The sequence below is a fragment of the Ursus arctos genome, unplaced genomic scaffold (assembly GCF_023065955.2).
Source record: "Ursus arctos isolate Adak ecotype North America unplaced genomic scaffold, UrsArc2.0 scaffold_23, whole genome shotgun sequence".
In the NCBI taxonomy this organism is placed as follows: domain Eukaryota; kingdom Metazoa; phylum Chordata; class Mammalia; order Carnivora; family Ursidae; genus Ursus; species Ursus arctos.
In genome coordinates, this window is record NW_026622908.1 from 20559932 (window position 1) to 20585343 (window position 25412).

Here is a 25412-nt window from a genome sequence, read left to right on the forward strand (position 1 = left end):
AGCTCTTTTGTGTAAGTCCAGTGGTGCTTTGAAAGTTAAACCTTGCTTTGTGATGTACTTCCTTGCTTCTCTCTGGACTCAAGACTACCTGTAACTACTGAAGTGATCTGAAACAACCGGTATCCCAAATAATCTATTAGCAGAAACATCTGCTAATACATTTCTAAAGAATTCTCGTTTTGTTATACAGCGAAATTAATGTAATGGAAAGTCAAGGTTAGAGTCAAAGACATTATGGATGTGGCTAATCCTAGTTAGTAAGGTTTTATACTCCTTTTTCCCCAGTTCAGGGTGCTTTGTAATTACCGTTCTATTCCCTCTTCCAGTTGTAGAACAAAGCTTTTGTAATTTCTGTTCTAAAGATGAATCTAAGACTAGTTTCTTCCAGACAGGTGTTATTGTTTCATTTGGGGTTAAAATCATCACCGTCAACCCAGTTCTTAATACTAGGTCTTTGAGGTCCTCTCGCTACCATCCCCACTGCCGCCTGCTGTGGAAGAACTCCTCTCTTGCTTCTCATTAGAATCCTTCACACCAGTAAAGTACTTCTCGGTGCTTCTGGGGAAAAACATTAGAATAATATGTAAAAATTCTCCCTCTCCTTATTTTACTTTCTGGTTCCACTCTTTCCACTTTTCCTCTTCTGTAACAACTGAATTTCTCATTGTTCCTGGGACCTGTAAGCCCCTTTCACAATTGTCTTTGGACAGGTTTTTCTCTAGCTAGAATGCCCTCTAGATTTTTTTCAGCCTAACGGGCACTTTGTTATCTATGAAGACCATCTTCAAAGTCACTTTGTGGAAGTTACTTCAGGCAGAATTAGCGCTGTATCCTCTAAATTCCCAAAGCCCTCAAATATCTCTGAAACGCAAATTTAAATTTAAATTGCAATGAGGTCTAATTTATCTGTTTTTCCTTTTATGCTTTGGGTCCTGAGAAATCTTTGCCTAACCCATGGTCACAAAAATGTTCTGTTTTCTTCTAGAAGTTTCTAACTTTTGCATTTTGTATTTAGGTCTATGATCTCCACCACCCCCCTTTTTTAAAGTAAGCTCTGCACCTAACATGGGGCTCGAACTCATAACCCCGAGATGAAGAGTCACATGCTCTACTGACTAAGCCAGCCAGGCACCCCCAAGTCTGATCCCTTTTGATTTTGTTTTTGTGTAAGGTGAGGTAAGGGGTTGAAGTTAATTTTTTGGCATACAGAGAAGTCCAGTTTTTCCAGCACCATTTGTTGAAAAGAGTCCTTTCTCCTCTTATTGCCTTTGCATCTTTGTCCAAAATCGTTTGACCATATTTATATGAATCTGATTCCGGACTCTGAATTCTGTTACATTGATCTATGTGTTTATGCTTTCAAAAATACCATACTGTTTTAATTGCTGAGCGTTACAATAAGTCTTGCAAAAGTGTACTTGTGAGTCCTCCAAATCTGTTCTTTTTCAAAATTGTTTTGCCTGTTCTAATTCCTTTCCTTTTCCATATAAAATTTCAAGTCAGCTGTCAATATTTACCAAAAGAGAAAAAAAAAATCCCACTGGAATTAAGACTTTGATTTCCTTGAATCTATAGCAATTTGAAGAAAGCTGAATTATTAATAGTGTGCTGAGTTTTAATAATTCATGAACATATTTGATTTCTTTCACTAGTCTTTTACAGTTTGAGGCAAACAGATCCTGCATATGCTCTATAGTTAGGGATATAGATCCTACATATTTTTGGTGCTATTTATCATAAATGATACTTTTGAAAGTTTTCAAACTTCATTTATTTATTGGTAGATTATTAAAATACAGTAGTTTTTTTATATGTTGATCTTAAATCCTACAAATCTTTACAATTCTTTTATTCTAGGGGGCTTTTTTCAGATTTCTTAGGACTTTTTCATATAGGAAATAATGTCATCTGCAAATAAGTGTAGTTTTACTTTTTTTTTCCAATCTTCTATCTTTTTCATTCCTAACACACAGGAATAACATTCCTAAACAGTGTTTAATGAAAGTGTTGAGTGTCGACATCCTGAACATGTTCTTTTTATTTTTTTTTAAAGATTTTTTATTTATTTATTCGACAGAGATAGAGACAGCCAGCGAGAAAGGGAACACAAGCAGGGGGAGTGGGAGAGGAAGACGCAGGCTCCCAGCAGAGGAGCCTGATGTGGGGCTCGATCCCATAACGCCGGGATCACGCCCTGAGCCGAAGGCAGACGCTTAACCGCTGTGCTACCCAGACGCCCCCTGAACATGTTCTTGATCTTTGGAGGAAAGAAATCAACCTTTTGCCATTGAGTGTGATGTGAACTGTAGGTTTTTGTAGATTTCTTATCACATTAAAGAAATTCTTTACATTTCCTAGTTTGCTAACAGTTTTTATAATGAACAGACGTTGAATTTTGCCACATGCTTTTTCTTCATCTGTGGAAATGATTGTGTAGTTTTCTTATTTAGTCTTTCAGTATGGTGAATTACATTGACTGATATTTCAAATATATTCATGGCCTTGCATTCCCAGGATAAATCCCAACAACTGTGATATATTATCTTTTTTTAAATGTTGAGGAATTCAATTTTCTAATTTTTTCCCTCCATCTTTGCAGTGGATATTGGTCTGTAGTTTTCCTTTTGTAATGTCTTGCTGTCCCCTTCTTTTTTCTTTTCTGCAAGAGATTGGGTAGTACTGTGTCTTCCACAAATGTTTGATTGAATTTGCTAGTGAAACCATCTGGACCTGGAATTTTCTTTGTCAGAAAGTTTTTTGCTATGAATTCAGTTTCTTTGATATGGAACTATTCACCTTGTCTATTTTTTCTTGACTGTTTTGGTAGTTTGTATCTTTGAAGGAATTGGTCTATTTTATCTGAGTTGTCAAATTTATGGGTTTAGAGTTGTTGGTAGCATTTCCTCATGTTGGTAATTTGTGTCTTCTCTGTTGTGGTCAGTCTGGATAGAAGTTTATTGATTTTATTGATTATTTTTCTCCTTTGTTGGCAATTTCATTGATTTTTGCTGTTCTCATTATTTCCTTTTTCCGGCTTGATTTAGGTTTATTATGCTTATTTTTCTAGTTTCTTGTGGTAGAAGCCTAACTTGTTAATTTAAGACCCCTCTTCTTTTCTGCTATAAGCATTTAATGTTATAAACCTCTCTCTAAACCCTGCTTTAGCTGTATCCCACAAATTTTATTTTTATTATTTTTATTTTCTTTCAGTACTCTTCGATGCTTCCTCTTTGATCCATGACTTATTTAATTTTCAAATATTTGGGTATTTTCCAGATAACCTTTCCTTTACTGATTTCTACTTTGTGTAATTTCAGTTCTCTTAAATTTGTTAAACTTAGCTTTATGGCCCAGAATATGCTTGATCTTGATTAATGTTCCATGTGTACTTTAAAAGAATATTCTGCTGGGTTAATTACATTTAATGTAATTATTGATATAGCTAGATCTTCCATTTTATTGTTTTCTGGTTTTCCCCTTTTTTTTGTTTCCTCTTTCCTATCTTTCTAAAACACATTATTTGAACTTTTAGTATTTTGTTTTTAAATTTATCTCTGCTTTTCCTGGCTATATCTTTTTGCATTATGCTTCTAGTAGTTGACCTAGTGATTACCATCCACTTAAAATTAATATTTTTATGATTTCAAGTAAAATGTCAAAGTCTAACAATCATACAGGTCCCTTTACCCTTGCCTTTATGTTACACATATTTGTCCTATATATTACATCTATCTACATATATTGAAAACCCTAATAAAGGAGTAATTTTTGCTTTCAACAGTCAAATATACTTTAAATAACTTAAGAGGAGGAAAAAAACCTATTCTGTTTACCTAGGTATCTATAATTTCTGTTGCAGTTCCTTTTTTCCTGATAGTCCAAGTTTCCCTCTGGTATCATTTCCCATCAGCCTGAAAAACTTTTCCTTTTCCAAGACTTTTTCTTTGGTTTTCAGTGGTGTAATTGTTTATCTGGGTAGGGTTTATCCTGTCTGGAGTTCACTGAGCTTCTTAAATCTGTAAAATGTTTGTCTTTTACCAAATTCAAGAAGTTTGGGGACATTATTTTTTCTGTACCAATCTTTCCTTACGGGACTCCAGTGACACAAATGTAAAACTTTTTCATTCCAGAGATTCTGTTCATTTTTTCAATCTTCTTTTCCCCTCTGTTCTTCAGATTGTATAATTTTTATTGGCCTATCTTAAAGTTCATTGATTTTTCAGCCTTCTCAATTCTGTTATTGATCCCATCCAGTGAATTTTTCAGATATTTTTTCAATTATAAAATTTGTCTTTGGTTTTTTTTTCTAGTTTCTCTTTCTCTACTGAGAATTTACAAACTTCCATTCATTTTAAAGTATGCCTACCTTAGTTCATGGAGCATGGTTACAACAGCTGCTTTCAAGACTTTGATAATTCCAACATTGGAGTCATGTTAAGAGTGGCATCTAGTTTCACTTTGAGAATTGGTCACATTTTTCTGTTTCTTTGTATATTGAGCACTTTTGGATTGTATCCTGTACATTTTGAGTACTATTAAAATCCTCTGGAGAATGTTGATTTGTGTGGTTTTAGCAGTCAGTCAGACTACAAATTCTGTCTCGTCCTTGGGTGGTGGTTCCATTGTTGGTTCAGTTTCCAAGCCTTTGCTCTGCTGCTTTGTCCCTGTCTCAGTGGTTAGTCCGAACTCGGGTGAAGGGTCGACTTTGTTAGAGTTTAGGTCTCAAAGCCTTCGTTGTGCTAGTTTGGTTCTGCTCTGCATTAGGTGCAGTCTAAGCCTGAAACTGGGACTTGTATGTGTTCGTATACAAAATCAGTGGATACTGTTCTCCAGCTGTTTCCTCCCTGGGAATTTCCCATACTGCCCAGCTCCCTGGGTTCCATTTCCTTAGGCAGTTGGCTAGAAAGCTGGAATTTTGCTTGGAGTTTTAGCTGCTGGTGCTTTGACACAATTACCTGCAACCCGGGCTTAAGGCAATACAGCAGGAGAAGAGAAAAAATAGACTGCCTCCCCAGCTTTATTGAGCTATAATTGACTATGTAACTGTATGTATAATTACGTATGTCCTGTAACATTCCCTTCACTCTTCATGCCATAGTGGCCCTGTTTCCAGGTTTTTCCAAAAAGGCATTCTGTCAGGGTTTAAGATGTCTGGTTCACCGCCACACCATTGCAGCTTTGCGACTTGGTTTGCCCTTGGCGCAGGGCTGGGAGAGAGAAAAGAGAAAAAAGAAATGGCATTTGCCCCGCACATTCTTCACCTTGCATGGGGCTCTTCTCTTTCCTGTCTAGAAAAACAGATTTTCTTGGAGTTTTCGTTGTCTGTGTCCTGTGCAGTTCTGCGTCGGGGTCACCCTCTGGTCAATGCTAGGTGATGAGAGAGGAAAGAAATACGAAACCTCTCCATATAAAGATTGTTATTTAAATTTGCGCTTACCTCTCCAATCTACCTGCTTTCTTCACTTTTCAGTGTCTTCAGGTAGTGGAATTTTACATTTTGTTCAGAGGTTTATTTGTAATACGTGGGTGCTAATAGGCTCTAGAGGGCTTACTTCATATTCCTTGGTACCAGAAGCTGTGAATTTGTAAAAATTCATTGTTTTATCAATTTACGGTCATGATTTCTGATGCTCAAATTGTCCTGTAAGGGGAAAGTAGGAGTCTCTTCAATGCTTCGGTATTTTTATTGTGATTACGTTGAATTCATAAATTAATTTTAAGGGAAAAAAATCTGTCTTTACAGTATAGTCTTCTCATCCACTTATAGAATATATTGTTTTCCTACTTACTGAGATCTTATATTAAGTATTTTCATATTCATTTTTCTCTACATAGATATTATAAGTTCTGCAGTTTTTCAACTATAGTTTTCCCCACGTTGTCTTCTTACTGGCTACTGATGGTGGTGTATGGCAATTGCTGATTTTTATATCTCTGTTTCGGTTTTGGCATTTTTGTTGAATTTTTATTTTAACAGTGTTTCCACCTGCATTTCTTGTATTTTTAGGTAGACAGTTATGTCTTGTAATTATAATGGGAATTTTATCTTTCACTCTCTCTCTCTCTCTCTCTCTCTTTGGTAATTTAACGTATTGTCTCAGCCTCTGTTTAATAGTAGCAATGAGAGCAAGCATCCTGACCTCCTCCTTGATATTAAATAGAATATGTAATGTTTGGGGGCGCCTGGGTGGCACAGTGGTTAAGCGTCTGCCTTCGGCTCAGGGCGTGATCCCAGCGTTCTGGGATCGAGTCCCGCATCGGGCTCCTCTGCTATGAGCCTGCTTCTTCCTCTCCCACTCCCCTGCTTGTGTTCCCTCTCTCGCTGGCTGTCTCTATCTCTGTCAAATAAATAAATAAAATCTTAAAAAAAAAAAAAGAATATGTAATGTTTGACCATCAAATATATTTGTTGTCAGTTTCTAGTACTGTATACTCTTTAAGAAAATTTCCTTCTGTTTTGAGGTTCTTACTTTTTAAAAAAAATTAACAATGGGTATTGAATTTTGTCAGATGCCTTTTTGAACCGCTAATAAATCTCCTTTTTTCTCCACATGAACCTGTTACTTGATTTCCTAATGCTGAACCTGTTTTGAGGTACTTAAAAAATATTTTTAAATTAACAGTGGGTATTGAATTTTGTCAGATGCTTTTTTGAGCTTCTGGTAAATCTGCTTCTCTTTTCCCACATTAATCTATTACTTGATTTTTTTTTAAAGATTTACCTATTTATTTTAGAGAGAAAACCTGTGTGCAAGCAGGGGGAGGGGCAGCGGGAGAGGGAGAGAGACTCTCAAGCAGACCCGACGAGGGGCGCAACCTCACAACCCTGAGATCAGGACCTGAGCTGAAACCAAGAGACTGTCCTAAGTGACTGAACCACCCAGGCACCCCAATCTCTTATTTGATTTCTTAATGTTGAACCTTTTTAAGAAAACTTTGTCGTGAACTCTGCTTGGTCATGATTAATGATTTTAATCCATTGCAAGATTCAAGTTGCTACTGTTTTATTTGGGATTTTTTTTTTTTTTTTTTTTTTAAAGATTTATTTATTTATTCAACAGAGATAGAGACAGCCAGCGAGAGAGGGAACACAAGCAGGGGGAGTGGGAGAGGAAGAAGCAGGCTCATAGCGGAGGAGCCTGATGTGGGGCTCGATCCCAGAACACCGGGATCACGCCCTGAGCCGAAGGCAGACGCTTAACCGCTATGCCACCCAGGCGCCCCTTATTTGGGATTTTTATACCTGGATTCATAAGTGAGATTATTGCTTATAGTGATTTTTGTCTTAATCTTTTTGTTGTAGTTTTTCATTTCTGTTTTTTGTTTGTTTTCTGTCTTAATCTTGTTTACCTTTATATTCAGGAATATGCTGGTCTTATACATTGAATTGGGAAAGTTTTTATATTTGTCTAAGCTATGAAACGTTTACCACATATAATAGGGATTTAGTAGAACTTTCTAAGAATATAAAGGTATATTTTCTGGTAAAATCATCCCTTTCATTTAAATTTTTGAATCTGTTGTTATAAAGTTGTACATAGCATTCCACTTTTTTAGTCTCCTCTTTTTCTGTAGTTATGTTCTCTTTCTTGCTCCAAATGTTTGAATCTTTTTCCTTACCATTCTATGAAAAGTTTGCCTATTTAATGGTTCTTTTCAAAGAACCAATGTACTTTTCTTTTTTAACTCCTGTTTTCATTTTTTTTTACTCACTTTTTCTTAATTTCTTTAATCAGTTCTTTTTCCCTATCTTCCCTGGGTTCAACTTAATGTTCTCTCTCTGGCTTCTTGAGTTTAATACTTAGTTTATTTTTATATATCCTTGCTTTTTAATGAATGACATTAAAGTGTTAAGTTTTCTTCATTATACCTGGCTTTATCTATGTCTTTGGTTTCAATTTGTAATGCTCTCACCATCCTTTCTAAATGGTTTGTCATTTCAGTTTTGATTTCCTTTTTAACCCAAGAGTTATTAAGAAAAAGTAGGGTTTTGCCTGTTTCCTGGTAGGTTTTTGGTGGTGGTGGTGGTGGTATTCCTTTATTACTAATTTATGCCCCTACTGTATTTTGGTCAAGGGAATGCTTAAATAATGCCTGCTTTTGGAAATTTATGAAAATTCTGTCAGTGGCTTGGTAAATGGTCGATTTTTATAAATATTCCATGAATACCAAGTGCTAGTAAATTTTATTTGGTAATGCTGTTCAAATCCTTTGTATCTTTTTGTGTTTTGTTTAATGTAATAAATGACATTAGGTTATATAAGAAAATGTGTATGTGTATGTTGGAGGTAAATGACAGGTCTAGACTATCCCAGCAAATATGAAAGGGGTTGACGGACAGATAAAAGAAGTATATCAAATGTTCGTAGTTGTTATAGCTGGGTTATGGTATCTGAGGTTTTGTATTCTCTACTTTTATGTATGTTTGAAATTATTAATAATAAACAGTTTTTAAAATCCTCCCTATCCTTATTTGTTTTTAGATTGCTTGATCTGTTGATTCCTGAAAAAGGTGTGTTAAAGTTTCCAACTATGTTTGATTGTTTTTCTAATCCTGTTTACTTGATATGTTTTGAACCCATGTGATTAGGTACATAAAATTTTACTAAGTTAAATTTACTTTTCATAAAATCTCTTTTTCTAATTTAATTTCCCATTTCTGTTTTTAATATTACCATACTAATTTTATTACTGTTTTGGTATATTTTTCCATATCTCTGTTTTCTTTCTTTCAGAACATTTTTTCTTGTGAAATGTAACTCACATATGGAAATATAAAACATGTAAGAAAAACACACACAAAATTCCTATAAATGTGAAAATGCAGACATTACTTAAGTCATATTCCTTGGCCACAGTGCAATCATTTTATAAAATACTAGTTGAAAGATAAAAAGAAAGGGACAAAGAAATAAAAATAAGTTTTTGTTTTTAAAACTTCTAAATAACTTATCCTAGATAACTCAAGGATTTAAAAGGAAACCAAAACTGAAAATGATAAACCGCTTAGAATCTAGGACAATTCATTTACAATTCAAAACCAATGGGATGTGCCAAAAGTGTAGAACAAAGAAGAAAATTTATAGTGTTAAATGCAACTCATTAGAGAGCAAGAAAGTACAAAAATAAATTGAATATTAAATTAAACCCAACTTACAACCTCTAGAACTAACCGTTATCTGAGTTGGAGATAGTAATCACTTCCCTGTTTTCCTTTTATAATTTTTTCCACCTGTATATACATCCCTAAGCACTATCTGTACTTTTTTTTTGAAGTATAGTTGGCATACAATGTTATATTGGTTTCCAGGGTACAACTTACTGCTTCATCAACTCCATGTACTTCTCAATCTGTCACCATATGACTTTTTACAATATTATTGACGGTATTTCCTCTGCAGTACAATTCATCTCTGTTACTTATTATATAACTGGAATTTGTACCTCTTAATAACCCCTTTATCTATACTATATTATACTATACTATGCTATACTATACCTGAACACTATACTTTGTCTGGCTTGTTTTAAAGCTTCATAAAAAGGGTATTATACAATACTGATACATTTTTCCTCTACTAATATGAAAGTTATACATTCTTTTTGAAAATATATTTGCTTAACTTTTTATTATGGACGTTTTCAAATATGAACAGAAAGATTGGTGTAATTAAACCAATTTATGTATCACTCAGTTTTAATAATCATTGATACGTGCTCAGTCTTGTTTCATTCCTATCTATCTACTATCCCAACCCCTCGTTATTTTGATGAAATATTTCTGTTCTTTCCCTGGTTATAATAGGAATTACAGTGTTTTCAGATTCTCAAAATCTGTTAATAATCTTACTCTCCTCCTGGATAATAAGACTTTCGAACATTAGAACTCTTTCAACAATGTGTATTAGTTTTCACAATGTAAGCTTTGCACTTCTTTTCTAAATATTTCTTCTTTTTGATGCTATTATTAATGGGATTGTGTTCCTAAATTAATTTCTGGATAGTTCATTGCAAGTATATAGAAATGCAGTCGGGGGCTTCTGGCTGGCTCAGTAGGTAGAACATGTGACTCTTGATCTTGGGGTTGTGAGTTCAAGCCAGGCTGGGTGTAGAGCTTACTTAAAAAAAAAATACAGTTGATTTTTATATATTGATCTTATACCCTGAAAACTTGCTGAATTTACTTATTAATTCTAATAGTTTTTTTTTTAGGAGATTCCTTGGGCTTTTCTGTGTACAAGATCATGTCATCTGCAAATAAAGATTGTTTTATTTCTTCAGACGGCTTTCTTAGGGGAAAGTATCTAGTTTTTACCATTAAGTATGATGTCAGGTTTTTTTGTAGATGCCCTTTATCAGGTTGAAGAAGTTCCCTTCTGTTTTTAGCTTGTTGAGTGTTTTTATCATAAAGGTTTAAGTTCATGATGTTGAATTTTGCCAAATGCTTTTTCTGCATCTAATGAAATGATCCTGTGGTTTTTGTCCTTTGATCATAATATGATGATTGATTGCTGTTTAAGTAAGCGGTCCTAGGATAAAACCCACTTGATCACAATGTATAGTTCTTTTTATACGTTGGTTGATTTGCACATATTTTGGAAGATTTTTGAGTTTATATTCATGAGGGATAATGGTCCTATGGTTTTTCATGATGTTTTTGTCTGGTTTAGGTATTGGAATAATATTAGTCCTATAAAATGAGTGCTTCCTCGTATTTTTATGATGTGTTGGTGGTCATTCTTATTTAATTGTTGGTAGAATCTACTCTTGAACTCATTTGGGCCTGTGCTTATCTTTGTGGGATACTTTTTAATTTCTTTTATTCTCTGTGCTTGTTGGTCTATTCAGATATTCTGTTTCTTCTTGAGTCCTTTTCAGTGGTTTTCATCTTTCTAGGAATTTGTCCATTTCATCCAAGTTGTTAGCATACAGTTTTTCATATTTTATAATCCTTTTTATTTCTGTAGCTCTTCAAAGTATTTTGGGGGATGTTGTTTTCCCTTCCTGCATCAGATTGGTGTTTCTTCTAGGAATTCTTCACAGCTTTGGTCAGTTGACCCTTTCTTATCTTGCATCACTTTTGTGACTCTACTTAAAATATCTTTGTTGCTACTTAATGGACTTGGGGTAAGTGTAGGTTGATGGGGGCTCAGTCTGATCGTCATCCAGGTGTAATTCCATCACTTTGATTCTTCGAAATTAACAACCATTCTTTAATTTCTTATTGTAGTGTTCATTGTTTCAAACAATTTGTTGGTAAAAATAATCAAGTCTTTCTTTTTAAACTGTTCAGATTTTACTCAGAACAAATAAATGTTTATTTGTATTACTGATTTGCATTTGCTTGATCTAGTTTCAGAAGCCCTACGGGTGGCAACTGCTAGCCCAACTGCCAATACTACTGCTACTACTTCCTCCACCACTGTGGGTGCAGTTAAGCAAGAACCTCCCTACTCTACTTCATCTGCAGTAAATATCCTGGAAAATATAAACTCTACAGAACCCCCAAAACCCTGCGAACTTGATGGTCTTCCTTCAGACCAGTTTGCAAAAGGACAGGACACTGTTGCCATAGAAGGTTTTACAGATGAGGAAAACACAGAAAGTGGAGGAGAAGGCCAATACAGAGAGCGTGATGAATTTGTGGTAAAGATAGAAGACATAGAGACTTTTAAGGTGATTTGAATGTTCACAGGTTTTAAAGGTCATAGTTGAATGGGCGTGCCCTATAATAAGCCTTCATAATGACTTTAATAGTATGATCTAGCTTGAATTGCAAAAAGTTACATTTTGATAGTTATTCTAAGTTATAATTGTTGAATACTAAAATCAAACTAGCAGGTGTCAGATGTTTTGAAAAACAGTTTAAAATAATTTTGACTTATATCTGAGTTTTATAATCATTTCTCACTAGTCCCTGTGCTGCAATAGATACTAGTAATTAGAGCTGTTTTGAAGTGTTAATTTTTTTTTTAAGGCTCCCAACTCATTGTATCGTTAGGAGTTTGGAGAAAATGATTTTTTAATTTAACAGTTTAAAGAAAATAACAGGAATATGATGTAAACATAGAGTTGACTTATTTTCATGATTGCAAATTATAGAACCATGGGTAGAATGTCACATTTCATACTGGAAACTTGTAGCTGTTGTTAAAAAATAGGTGTAAGAAAATCTGATTTGGAGGGTTTTGTTTGCTTGCTTTTGATATTTAAATTGGGGCAGAGAGGAATGGCATTAAAAAGTGTAATGAGGAACATAACCTTCAAATTATCTGTATGCCTTCCATTCATACATTAATTAACTGCTAATATTTTAGCATATATGTTTCTGGTCTTTTTGAATACATACATGCTCTTATAAAATTTAGTCAATAATGGGCGACAGTATTATTAGGGGGAAAACTTTCCAATAGTTACACAAAAGGGCAATGGGCTACTGTGCATGTTGATGTCCTCCCTGATTCTGGAAGAATTTTAGCAGAGACCGAATAGCCAGTTTATAAGAATTATTGCAAAAGTTCAGGTAGGTAAAACAGAAGTTTAGCTAGACAGGTCTTTAATTTTCCTTTCAGCTCTAAGATTTCTATAAATCTAGAATCTGTTGTCAATTTTTATAAATGTGATTAATTCTGCATATTACAGGAGGCTTTAAAAACAGGAAAAGAACCCCCAGCGATTTGGAAAGTACAAAAAGCTTTATTACAGAAATTTGTTCCTGAAATTCGAGATGGACAAAGAGAATTTGCTGCTACCAATAGTGTAAGTAAAATGCTTCTTTACATTAGTCTTCCTGATTTTTTTGACAAAATAGTGATCCTGAGGAAAATACAGAATGATTTAAATTTAAATGTAATTTATATTGAACATTTATGATATAAAATAGCATAAAATTTGATACATGATACTCTGATAGTCTGATTTTAAAATAAAGTCAGTATGTAAATACCAGCTTTTTTTTTTTTTATTTTTTATTATGTTATGTTAGTCACCATACAATACATCCTTAGTTTTTGATGTAGTGTTCCATGATTCATTGTTTGCGTATAACACCCAGTGCTCCATGCAATACGTGCCCTTCTTACTACCCATCACCGGCCTAGCCCAATCCCCCACCCCCTTCCCCTCTGAATATCAGCTTTTTAAAATTAAGTCACTTTATACTAATACGTAAGCTTTTTCTTTTTTTAATTGTGATTAGTCTATGAAGAGTTCATATGGACTCAGAGGCTATTATATTGATTATTCTGCCAGTCAAACATCCTTTACCAGAAGACTTACAGAAATGATTCTTTTATACTTATGTAGTTACTTAATAGCATCAAGTAAGTAAGCATCTGGTAATTAGCCAAATGAGATTGCTTCTATGGACGGGCTTGCAGTTAAGAATAAGCCTGAGGTCATTTTTATTGAGGGTGAAAAGTAGCCTGGCCAGAGCTGCATTTGGAAAACTTGAAGAATGGCAATGTAATGGTCAAGCCAACAAATAGTTTATGTACCGAATGTATAAGTATGTAATTCAGAGTGTTTCTTTCCTTAGTACCTTGGGTATTTTGGAGATGCAAAGAGTAAATACAAAAAGATATATGTGAAGTTCATTGAAAACACAAACAAAAAGGAATATGTCAGAGTGTGTTCCAAAAAGCCAAGAAGTAAGCCTTCACAAACTATCAGGTATTTATTTTTGTATGTAATATATTTATATAGAAATTATTGGAAGACTTATTTTTGGCTATGTAATTTTTAAGTTTATTTTTTTAGTAATCTCTACACCCAGTGTGGGGCTCGAACCCACGACCCCAAGATCAAGAGTCGCACATTCCTCTGACCAAGCCAGCCAGGCACGCTGGCAGTGTTTTATATAAAGAATTACATCAATTAGGGGCGCCTGGGTGGCTCAGTCGTTAAGCGTCTGCCTTCGGCTCAGATCATGATCCCAGGATTCTGGGATCAAGCCCCGCATGAGGCTCCCTGCTGAGCAGGAAGCCTGCTTCTCCCTCTCCCACTCCCCCTGCTGGTGTTCCCTCTCTTGCTGTGTCTCTCTCTCTGTCCAATAAATAAATAAAATCTTTAAAAAAAAAAATAACATCAGTGAAAGAGCCTGATTTTTTTTCGTTATATACAAGTCTGAAAATTCAGTACTAGCTAATAAATGTAAGAAGTGATTCCTTTTGAAGTAATGAGATAGGGGCTATAAATTTCGTGACTGTCTGTGGTGGGATGGGCATTCTTTTATTTCCCAGAGTCCTTTGGGTGTCACCCTAATGTAGGGGGGAGAAATGGATGAGTCAAAAGATTCGAGTCCAGCTTTTTGTGACCTAGAGTAACACAACATTTTTGAAGCCCTTTTTTTAATCCAAAAAATGAAAATTATAATGAAGTTTCAAATTTTAAATGAAATGAATTTTGGAAAAAGTTGTAAAACCTGTGCATTACTAAGCAAGTGTACAATAGAATTATCATCATATTAATTATTGTGATTCTGGGTTGTCTGGAACATGAACCTGGAAGATAGATGACCTAGCCATATTCCTGGGATCTCTATGGGAAAAGGGGGTATGACCCTAGATATTCTCAATCAAATGCTAGGAAGGTCTAGTTTGATTAAGATTCCAACTTACTGGAAGCTGTGCACCTTTTTTTTTTTTTTTCAATTTTCTTTTTTATTTAACAGAGAGAGACATAGCAAGAGAGGGAACACGAGCAGGGGGAGTGGGAGAGGGAGAAGCAAGCTTCCCACTGAGCAGGGAACCCAACGAAGGCAGTCACTTAATGACTGAGCCACCCAGGCTCCCCTGTGCACCTTATTTTATGATGAAATTATATCCACTTGAATCTCCAGAACTGACACAGCAAATCTTGAGGGGCTCTCGGACAGATATAGTTGGGTCGCCACATCAAAACGTGGTTCCACCAAAGCCTGGGAGTGTTTGAGATTGTCAGAGCTAGATAGGACTATAAAGGGATATCATGCATTACTTCCCAAAGCCTCTGATCACTGGTTGTACAACGTCATCCACAGGAAAATGAGTTCATAAAGGGAGAGAAAGAATGAAGAGAGAGAAGTAGAGATTGAATTAATAATAATAGTCCTTTAATACCTGAATATTGAATGTCAGTGGTTAGAGTGTATTTCAAGAGGATTTGGGGGGGATCATCGTTGGAGATGTATAGGACTTGGACTTCATTTTGGAGGTGTTGGTGAAGTAATCAAATATACTTCTCTTCACTAGCATTACTCCTTTTTGGTCTAATTTATTTTAATTTGACAAGATTTCAGTGTGTTAATGAAGTTTGTCGGTACCATTGCAGAACTGTTCAGACTAAGCCAAGTAGTAGCAGTAAAACTTCTGACCCTCCAGCACCAAAAACTACAACTACAAAAGCCCCTTCCGTGAAACCCAAAGTTAAACAGCTGAAGGTAAAGGCTGAGCCACCACCAAAGAAACGGAAGAAATGGAAAGAAGAGTTTTCATCATCCCAGTCGGACTCCTCTCCTGAGGTCCATTCGAGCAGTAGTGATGATGAGGGTAAGTTCTCCGTGAAATGAATACCGTGATAACTGCAGATTATCTACGTAAACAGAGAGAAGCAGTGGTGCTCACAATTCAACACTGTTTGATTTTTCAGGGGATTTACCTACCTAATTAAGTTCGGCCTAGCTTTTATAAAAATAAATTCAAAAAATACAGACATACATATATACGTACATACAAACACAAATTCACGTTCCTTGAACACTAAAAGAAAGCACGGTTTGCCCACACATACAACCTTGTAAAGTAGAAATAGCAGCGAACTGAAAAGACTGTTGGAGTTTCAACCATAGTGATGCCAGTTATCGATCTCTTTGGGTAGGATGGGGATTAGATAAGATGATTTATACTAAAAGTCCCATTGTTCTGAAGTTCTGAGTCCATGTTTATGCTAGAAGGGAAGAATAAAATGAGCCTAGGAAGCAGCAACTCTGCAACTGTGGTTAGTAGGGAATAGTTATGTATATATGTATGTATATGATAATGTGTACTTAAGTGTGTATTGAATATGTTTACCTATGTAATACCATTCATACCGCTGTGTATCTGCCCCTAGCCAACCAGCTGCCCTTGACTAAGCTAGGTAACCTCTCTGTGCCTCAGTTTTCTCTCTTATAAAATGAAAAGGTTGAAACAGATCAGCAGTTATCAAACTCCTTGACCTTAGAACACCTTTCTATACTTTTAAAACTGTTGAAGATACCAAAGAGCATTTTTGTAGGCTGGATGTAGGTATAGATGTAGATAATTGTTGTGGTTACTTTATTAGAAACTAAATCTGAGGAAGTTGTAAAACACAAGAACACACCAGCGCACATTCCATTAGCCATCAAGCTTGTTGTGTAATATATGTAAGAAACATCAAGTATTTCAGTCCAGGGCAGAGGTTGGCAAACTGGCCAGTGGGCCAGATCTGACCGGCAGCCTATTCTTGTAAAGTTTTAACTGGAACACGGATTCATTTACATATTTTCAGATAGTTGCTTTTCTAATATGGTGGCAGATTTGAGTCATTGCTACAGAGACCATATGACCATTCAGGCCTCTAATACTTGCCCCTGGCCCTTTCCAGAAAAAATTTGGTGACCCTTCTTCTGGAGCATAAAGTTGGAGGTAGGCAGAAAAAGATGGAAAGGACGATGGAAGGCTGCATATGCCAAGCTAAAGCTAAAAAGCCTGGGATCCTGTAAGCCCAGGAGAGTCCCTGGAGGGATTTATGTAGGGAGAAAACATGGTAAAATTGGAATTTACAGGACATCATAGTTCAGGTATAAATTGAAAGTCTGAACCTAAGTTGCTGCAGTAGGGGTGGAAGAGGCGGACGCATAAGAAATTCAGGCTGAACGTGAATGATGAATTGGGCACTGGGGGTGCTGTAGAGGTTGATGGCCAGGTTGGCTTCTGACATTACAAGTATCATTGTTTGGGAGCTCATCTTAAAGCTTATTTGAGTAGAGTAGAGTTGTAACAAAAAGTCTTCTTCAGTGCAGAAGTTTAGTTTAAATGTGTTGTTTTTAAAAGCTACTTAGGGGCGCCTGGGTGGCTCAGTCGTTGAGTGTCTGCCTTCGGCTCAGGGCATGATCCCAGCGTTCTGGGATCGAGCCCCACATCAGGCTTCTACGCTGGAAGCCTGCTTCTTCCTCTTCCACTCCCCCTGCTTGTGTTCCCTCTCTCGCTGGCTCTCTCTCTGTCAAATAAATAAAATCTTTAAAAAAAAATAATTAAAAAAAGCTACTTAAAGTGTGCACATCAGAATTTATAAAGAAATTCAGTGCTTTGACTATGTGTGGAAGGCAATATACATAATCTTTGCAGTTTGCATTCCTGCCTACTGTTGAGAGTGGAGTGGTTTTGGTTCCGAATGTGCACACAGCCGTACCGCTTCCTCACATGACATTTGAAGATGAAAATTTTTCTTTATTGGTAACTTGAGTTGTTGCCACTAGGTGTCACTAATAGGTAAGCATTTTTAGTGCTTCTTAAAAAGGCAAATACTGATAATAAACAGATTTATAGGCTGGTGATTTTCAAAACTGTTTGTTTCAAGACTTCTTTATCATCTTCAGATTTATTGATGATTCCAAAACACTTGTGTTTTTGTGGCTTTATCTATTGGTATTTACCAAATGTCGATTAAAATAAATTTTTAAAATATTATTTAAAATAAACCCGTTACATATTAATATTTTTTTTAACAACTGAATTTTCCTAGACTAACAGTAGTTCGAAGAGTAGCATTTTCATATTTGCTTCTACATATATTATTTCGGCTAAAGTATATAAAGAAAACCCAGCCTTGGGGCACCTGGATGGCTTAGTCAGTTAAGCATCTGCCTTCGGCTTGGGTCATGATCCGAGGTCCTAGGATTGAGCCCCGCATTGGACTCCATGCCCAGCAGGGAGTCTGCTTCTTCCTCTCTCTCTCTGCCCCTCCCCCTGCTCTTGTGCTCTCTCTCACTCACTCTCTCAAATAAAGTCTTAAGGAAGGAAGGAAGAAAAAAAAAGAAAGAAAGGAAGGAAGGAAGGAAGGGAAAGAAAAGATGAAAACCTAGCTTTATGTAGATTTGTAGTTGGGAAAGGGTAGAATATTTTAATTAAAATATTTTAATTTTCAGACAATTATGGATATTTTTATTTGATACTCAAAGGTTTTTTATCTTATAAACTTGGCAAGTAGTAGTTTCTTCAACTTCTCATGCTTGTTACATAAAATCTATTGGTTTGTCTTACCCCCTGAATGTATCTTTAATCCATGAATGGTTTTGTAACATTATCCATTGGTCATGTGAAAATATCTGTTAGCTCATTAATGTACATATTCTATTTCAATTTTTTCCACATTTAAAAAAATTGTGGTAAAATATATATAACATAAAATTTGCTGTTACAGCCATTTTTAAGTGTACAATTCAGTAGCATTAATTATATTCACACTGTTGTGCAATTATCACAACTACCTATTTCCAGGACATTTTCATCACACCAAACAGAAACTTTGTAACCGTGAAGCAATAACTCCCCATTCCCTTTCCCACAGTTGCTGGTAATCTTGAATCTACTTTCTGTTTCCGTGAATTTGCCCACTCTAAATATCTCAGATAAACCTGCCTGTCTTATTTCACTTAACATGATGTTTTCAAGGTTCATCCATGTTACAGCATGTTTTCACATTTATTGCTTTTTATGGCTGAATACTATTCCATTGTAAGTTTATCCATTATATGTTCACTCTGTTTATCTTTTCATCTGTTGATGGACACGGGTTGTTTCCACCTTTTGACTATTGTAAATAATGCTACAGTGAACATTGGCATACATATATCTGTTTGTATCTTTTTTTCAATACATCTAGGAGTAGAATTTCTGAGTCATATGATAATTGTATGTTTAGCTTTTTGAGGAACCGCCAAACTATTTTCCACAGTGGTTGCACCATTTTACATCACCACCAGCAATGCATGGGGTTCCAGTTTCTTCGCATCCTCACCAATATTTGTTCTATTTTGGTTTTGGTGTGTTGTTGTTGTTTATTGTAGCCATCCTAGTAGGTAAACCTAGTGGTGTCTCACTGAAGTTTTGATTTGTATTTCCCTAACAACTAATGATGTGGAGCGTCTTTTCAAGTGTTTACTGGCCATTTCCTTATCTTCTTTGGAGAAATGTCTCTTCAGATCTTTTGCCCATTTTTTAATTGGGTCATTTCTCCTTTTGTTCTTAAGTTGTGGGAATTCTTTATATAAACTAGATATTAAACCCTTATCAGATATATGATTTGAAAATATTTTATCGTGTTCTGTAGGTGACATTTCACTTTTGATAATGTCCATTGATGCACAAAAATTTGAAATTCTAATGAAGCCAAATTTATGGCTTTTTCTTCTGTTGCTTAGACTTTTGGTGTCATATTTAGAATCCATTGCCAAATACAAGGTCATGAAGATTTACCCCTATATTTTCTTCTAAGAGTTTCATGATTTTAGCTCTTACATTGAAGTTAATCATTTTTACAGTATCAAAAAATAACACTAATACTACCACTGATCTCATCAGTGAACTCCTTAAGTGTTAGGATGTTGTCAGCTCATAGTGGTAGATACACGTTTTTCAAAATTCTAATTTTCATTTGAAACCTCAAATTTTATCATTGGCAGCAAATGCTCTCAGTTGTTTTCATTGAATGACAAGTTCACTTCATTAATTTTTAAGAATACCAAGTCTGCCAAATACGCAAGTCTGAATGGGCATAGTGTGTATGTCAATCATCCTTTCAAGTGAAAATGGTGTCGGAGGGGGAGAAAAGTGGCTAGTTCATCTTGTAACCCAAACAGTTGCATAGAAACTCTTCCTAGAGATAACCATCATAATTCATGACAGAAGTGCTGTGTAGCCCTCATTTTATCACACAGAATATTAAGACATTTACTCAATAGTAAATACAAATAATAATTTTTACTGCTTCGCCAAGGACTATTCTTTTTTTTTTTAATTTTTTAACTTTTTTTATTAAGTGATCTCTACCCAACATGGGGCTCAAACTCACAATCTCAACCTCAAGAGTTGCATGCTCCACCAAATGAGCCAGCCAGGCGCCCCAAGGACTATTTTTAAGTGAAACTGGCTTTTCCCCCTCTTACAGTGCGTGGCAGTGCGATGGCAAAGTATATGGCTGCTAGTACGATTTGGTGTCACTGCCCTGATGTATGCTGAGGCACCAGCAGTTTTACCCATCATTTTTATAAATGCAAACAGAGTGAAAAAGATATATAACATTTAATACTTTTATGAAAACAATTTTGAAATCAGAAAAAGGATCTTGGGGGAAACCCCAGAAGGTCCTTGGACCATACTTTAAGAGCTGCGATTAAAGGCTATGATAATTGTTAATAACAAAAAATGCAGCCAAGTAAATTTTAAAGATTAATTGGCTTTATTTTTCGATTCATGAATCAGGCAGCATCCCATCTAGCAAGTAGAGGGGAGCTCAAAAAGACTACAGAAGAGGAAGGGTTTTTAAAGGTAGAGAGAGAGTGGAAAAAATTAAATTATTAGCAAAGAATCCATTGTTTTAGGCAAGGCCACCCTCCTAAGGTGGAATGAAAGGGGTCTATCGGTAAATTTGCTAGTGCTGACCGGGGAAATTCCCACATTGATGGGTTAAAGGTTACATTTCCGGGGGCTTGAAGCTACAGTTCGGTTAGGTGTTAGTAAGTCTTGGTTGTTTACTGACTTTGGGCCTTAACCTAAGTGACACCATTTTGGACCTGTGGGGTTTTTTTTTTTTGTTTTTTGATTTTTTTTCTTTAGCAAGTTATGTATTTGAATGAGAAAAGTAAAAATTGAGGAATTTCTAATCTTAGAGTTTTTGCCATTGAATTTCAGTGAAATTTTCTCTCTGCATGTGCTGTTTTATATTTTTTTTATAAATTTCTTACAAGCCTTGGCTCTAGACCAGAATTTTACATAATGTAAGTGTAGAAGTGAAGAGGAGATGGCTGCATATTAACTTACATGTTAGATGTCTTATGGTTTCTTTAATCTGGGGAACCCATCAGTTCTGGAGTAGCACAAGCTGGTGGCAGATGTCTGCAGGGGGGCCAGGGGAGAAGAAACCGGTTCCTGTGGGGCTGACGTTTACAAATGCTGGGCTGGAACTGGGCTTCAGAGTCACCTGGGAACCTTTAGAAGTATGATATTTGAGCTTCATTACTACTGGTACCGCCCCCTACCCACCTACCACCTACGCCCCCCCGCCAAAGATTTTGTTTTAATAAGTCCAGCAGTCTGGGTTCTTTGTTTTGTTTTGTTTTGTTTTAAAAGCTCTCTAGTGATTGCGATGTACAAACCAGCTTTGAGACTCTCTAACCCGGGATGTTTTTAAAAGCCAAATGGGCAAAACTTGAATTTGAAGAAATTTTATCTACAGCCTTTTTTCTGCTTATAAAACTCTTGTTATAAATAAGTGTTTTTAAAGTTATTAGGAAGGATATTTAATATTTCGTCTTTTTACTCTCCCAGAATTCGATCCTCCAGCTCCCTTTGTCACTCGTTTTTTGAACACAAGAGCGATGAAGGAAACCTTTAAGAGCTACATGGAACTGCTTGTTAGCATTGCTTTGGACCCTGACACAATGCAAGCCTTAGAGAAGAGCAATGGTACAGTCTGCTAAGTAGTACTTCTTGGTGGTGCTTCATGGATCTTCTTTATTCTTGGCTGTTAGTTACGTGTTTAATATATGGATTTTGTTACAGATATCCGTACATTGTCAGTTCACAAATCCATGATATTGATTCTATAAAGTAGTCCTATAATTCTTGAATTGTCAGTACTTGAACAACTTTATATTGAATGTATTTTTATTGATTTCTACTCATGGAAAAATTATGTAACTACCCACAAGTCTTCACTAAGTGTCTGTATTACATGCAAGGTCCAGATGTCAATAGATTCTGCTTTCTAATAATTGGAAAGATGAACTGGATAATAGTGGCATAAAGATTAAAATCATATATTTGTGTCTAATAAAAGATACATCACAGAATAATTATTTTCTAACCAATCAATAGTAAAACAATGCATGCATTGTGTTATATTCATTAATATTAGTCCTTTATACTCTTCCTTTAGTAACTTTTTCTTACAGTAAAATAGAGATGAAATTAATATCTGAAATAAACTGGTGATTCATTCATTTAATGTTGCTCACTAATATTTACCCCTCAGCTACTATGGCATTCTCCAAGGACAACTAAAAAAAAGGAGCAAAAGGATTAATGAGACAGTTTCCATTACCTTCTATCGAAATGAATTGTATACATGTGCGATCAAAGATAGTAATAAAGAAAAATCACTAACAATATACTTCAACAGCAGTGCCTGATAATGCATATTTTACTTCCGTACACTGTGATATACACCGTTCTGTTTTAATCCCAAAACAGTTCAGACAGCCATGTTGTAGATGAGGACAGTGAGGTCCACAGAAGTTAAGCGACCTGCTTAATAGCCCACAATTTCCAAGTAGCCGAGAAAGGATTAAAATCCAAGGGCTAATTTCTGGTCCGTCATTTTTTTTTTTACCGTAATCAGAGATAGTAATCTGTACATCTGTCATTTTAGAATCATGCAGAGCTGGAAGAGATGTAGAGATTACCTAGTCTAAAACATTTATTTTGTAGATTAAGGCTCAAAGGGATTAAATGTATTTCATAGAGTTATAGAACAAGTTACTGGTAGAATAACCACAATTAAAACCCAATAGTTAATTCCCTAGCTCGGCATTTTTGCCATTATATGTTTTTTTCACTCAATCAAATCTCCTTGGTTCGTAGAATATATATTTCTTAGTACTGGTCGTTTCTGGGTAGTTAGATTTTAATTGATTTTTTTTCCTGATACTTATCATTATTTTATGATTTTTCTCCATTTGCTATAAGGGGGAAAGACATTACTTGTTCTGTTTTAAAAATAATCCACAAATGTTTAAAACTTTGTTTTGTGAAATGTTAATTCTTAACATTTTTGAAAAGATTTAATCACTACTAGAAAGATAAAACTGTCAAGGTGTGTTATAGTGACCTTAGAATGCATTCCTCACTAAAGGACTTTTTCTTCAATAAGAAGGCGTGTTCTTTTGCTGGTCGCTGTGCTGTGGTTGTATTCCAAATATAAAGAGTCATTTCATTCAGCTACGAAATTAGTAGCCAGATTCTGAGGATTATATATACATTTCAGAAACGTTTACTAAAGGTGATTAGTGTTATGAAATATATTATTATGCTGATAAATTAAGAAATAATCTAGTAACCTAAAATATTTAATACAGCACCAAAAATAATTAATAGTCTGATGAAAGTGCTTTTCTTAAAGGAGCTTAAAGTTTTTCTAAAGCTTCTTTAGAGAAAGGAAGTGAACGGTTTTAGTTAGGCATCTTTATCATACTTTTACTCTCCCCTTTTCTGGAATAACTGTTTGTCTCTTGTGTTTTTGAAACTGGATTTTGATAGTTTTTCTTCCCTTACTTTTTCTTTGGCCCAAACTACAGTTAAATTAAGAATGTCATACTTGGGGCAGCGCCTGGGTGGCTCAGTCGTTAAGCATCTGCCTTCGGCTCAGGTCACGATCCCAGTGTCCTGGGATCAAGCCCCACATAGGCTCCCTGCTCAGCGGAGAGTCTGCTTCTCTCTCTCCCTCTGCTGTTCCCCCTGCTTGTGCACTCGCTCTCTCTCTGTCAAATAAATAAATAAATAAAATCTAAAATATATATTTATATATCTATATTTGGTATTTTATAGAATTTTATAATGTCAGATAAATCTATATCTTGTAATACAATTATTGTTTGGATGATAAATGAGGTCTAGAGAAATTAAGCATTTTGCTTCCTGGTCACTTATCTGTCATCAGTCAATTCTAGTGGCAGATACAGGTTTAAACCCAGGACTTCTGATCCTGTCCCCCTGCTATGCTGCTGCTTTCTCGCTTGGCTATTGCAGACCTATTTTTCAAGTTAGTTTTTGTTCAGAAAGCTACGTGTCCACTATTTTAAAAGTAATATTTATATACGCCAATGAATTTAATGTCTTAACTTTGAGGAAAAGTTGGATTTTTAACACGTGTTTGTGTTGATAGTTTATCCTATTAAAATCAATTTTTATTTTGTTTTAGATGAGCTACTTTTGCCTCATATGAAAAAAATAGACAGCATGCTGAATGATAACCGAAAGAGACTTCTCTTAAACCTTCATTTGGATCAGTCGTTCAAGGTATTTCCTTCGGATGATTTATTAGCAACTCACTGGTGATCATAGTCTTGAGTGTAATAGGCAGGAAACTTATGAAAGTCAGTCTCAGTTTTATACAATTTTTCACCCAATGAAAATTTGATTTTTATTCATTATGAATCTGTTTAGCTTGTCTTTTTATTAAGCCCATTCTTAGTGTTAATCATTTGCTTTTCCCTGCTTAAATTCATTTTTTAGGCTTTTACATTCATCTAGAATTCCTTCTACATAATTTCCAAATGTTTTCAAAAGTACTTCCTTTAAACTGCCAAATTTCAGTCATTTTTCTTTTAAATCTTTTCAAAATTTTCATATTTCATCTATGATTAGAATTGGCTTTTCCTCAGCATAGTTACTGAACTTCCCTCACATGCCTGATTTACTCAGTATCTGAGGAAAAACTGGTCTTAACATAATGGCAGATACATGTAGTTATATCCGTTAATGTATCTGGGAACTCTAAATTGGTTTTGGTGTTATCAGAAATATGGAACAACAAAAAGCTAATCTAAACACAAAATCTATCACAGAAGCTACTTTGTAGTCAAAAAATTTCCAGCTTTTCTTATTGAAATTATAAAATACAACATTTAGAATCATTTGGTCATATCTACCTTGGGAGAAGTTTTTTTATGCATTTGTATAGCTCTTTATTTTTATCAAGAGACTTTATTTTTATAGCAGTTTTAGTTTCACAACAAAATTGAGCAGGAAGTGCAGGAAGTTCCCATCTACCACACATGAACAGCTTCCCCATTATCGACATGTCCCACCAGAGTGGTGCATTTGTCATAACTGAGGAACCTACATTGACACGTCTTTCTAACCTGAAGTCCATAGTTTGCGTGGCTCACTCGTGGTGTACCTTCTGTTGGTTTGGAGAAAAGTATAATGACATGTTACCTACTATTAAAGTGTCATACAGTAGTTTCACTCCCTGAAAATCCGCTGCGCTCTATTCATCCCTCCCTCCTTCCCCACCTTACCTCTGGCAACCACTGATCTTTTTACTGTCTCTGTAGTTTTACCTTTTCCAGAATGTCCTGTAGTTGAAAACTGTACCATATGTAGCTTTTTCAGATTGGCCTCTTTCACATA

The 25412-nt window shown here is 35.4% G+C and overlaps 1 protein-coding gene across 2 annotated transcripts in view; it reads left to right on the forward strand.

The window, feature by feature from the left end:
* QSER1 (glutamine and serine rich 1) overlaps positions 1 to 25412 on the forward strand; it is a 74230-nt gene that overhangs the window by 39826 nt on the left and 8992 nt on the right. For both annotated transcript variants that reach the window (XM_026512161.4, XM_048215701.2), the window contains 6 exons: positions 11354 to 11676; positions 12643 to 12759; positions 13538 to 13671; positions 15310 to 15527; positions 21549 to 21686; positions 24199 to 24296. In XM_026512161.4, the coding sequence (XP_026367946.3) occupies positions 11354 to 11676; positions 12643 to 12759; positions 13538 to 13671; positions 15310 to 15527; positions 21549 to 21686; positions 24199 to 24296 (1028 nt within the window). The remainder of the gene's footprint in view (positions 1 to 11353; positions 11677 to 12642; positions 12760 to 13537; positions 13672 to 15309; positions 15528 to 21548; positions 21687 to 24198; positions 24297 to 25412) is intronic.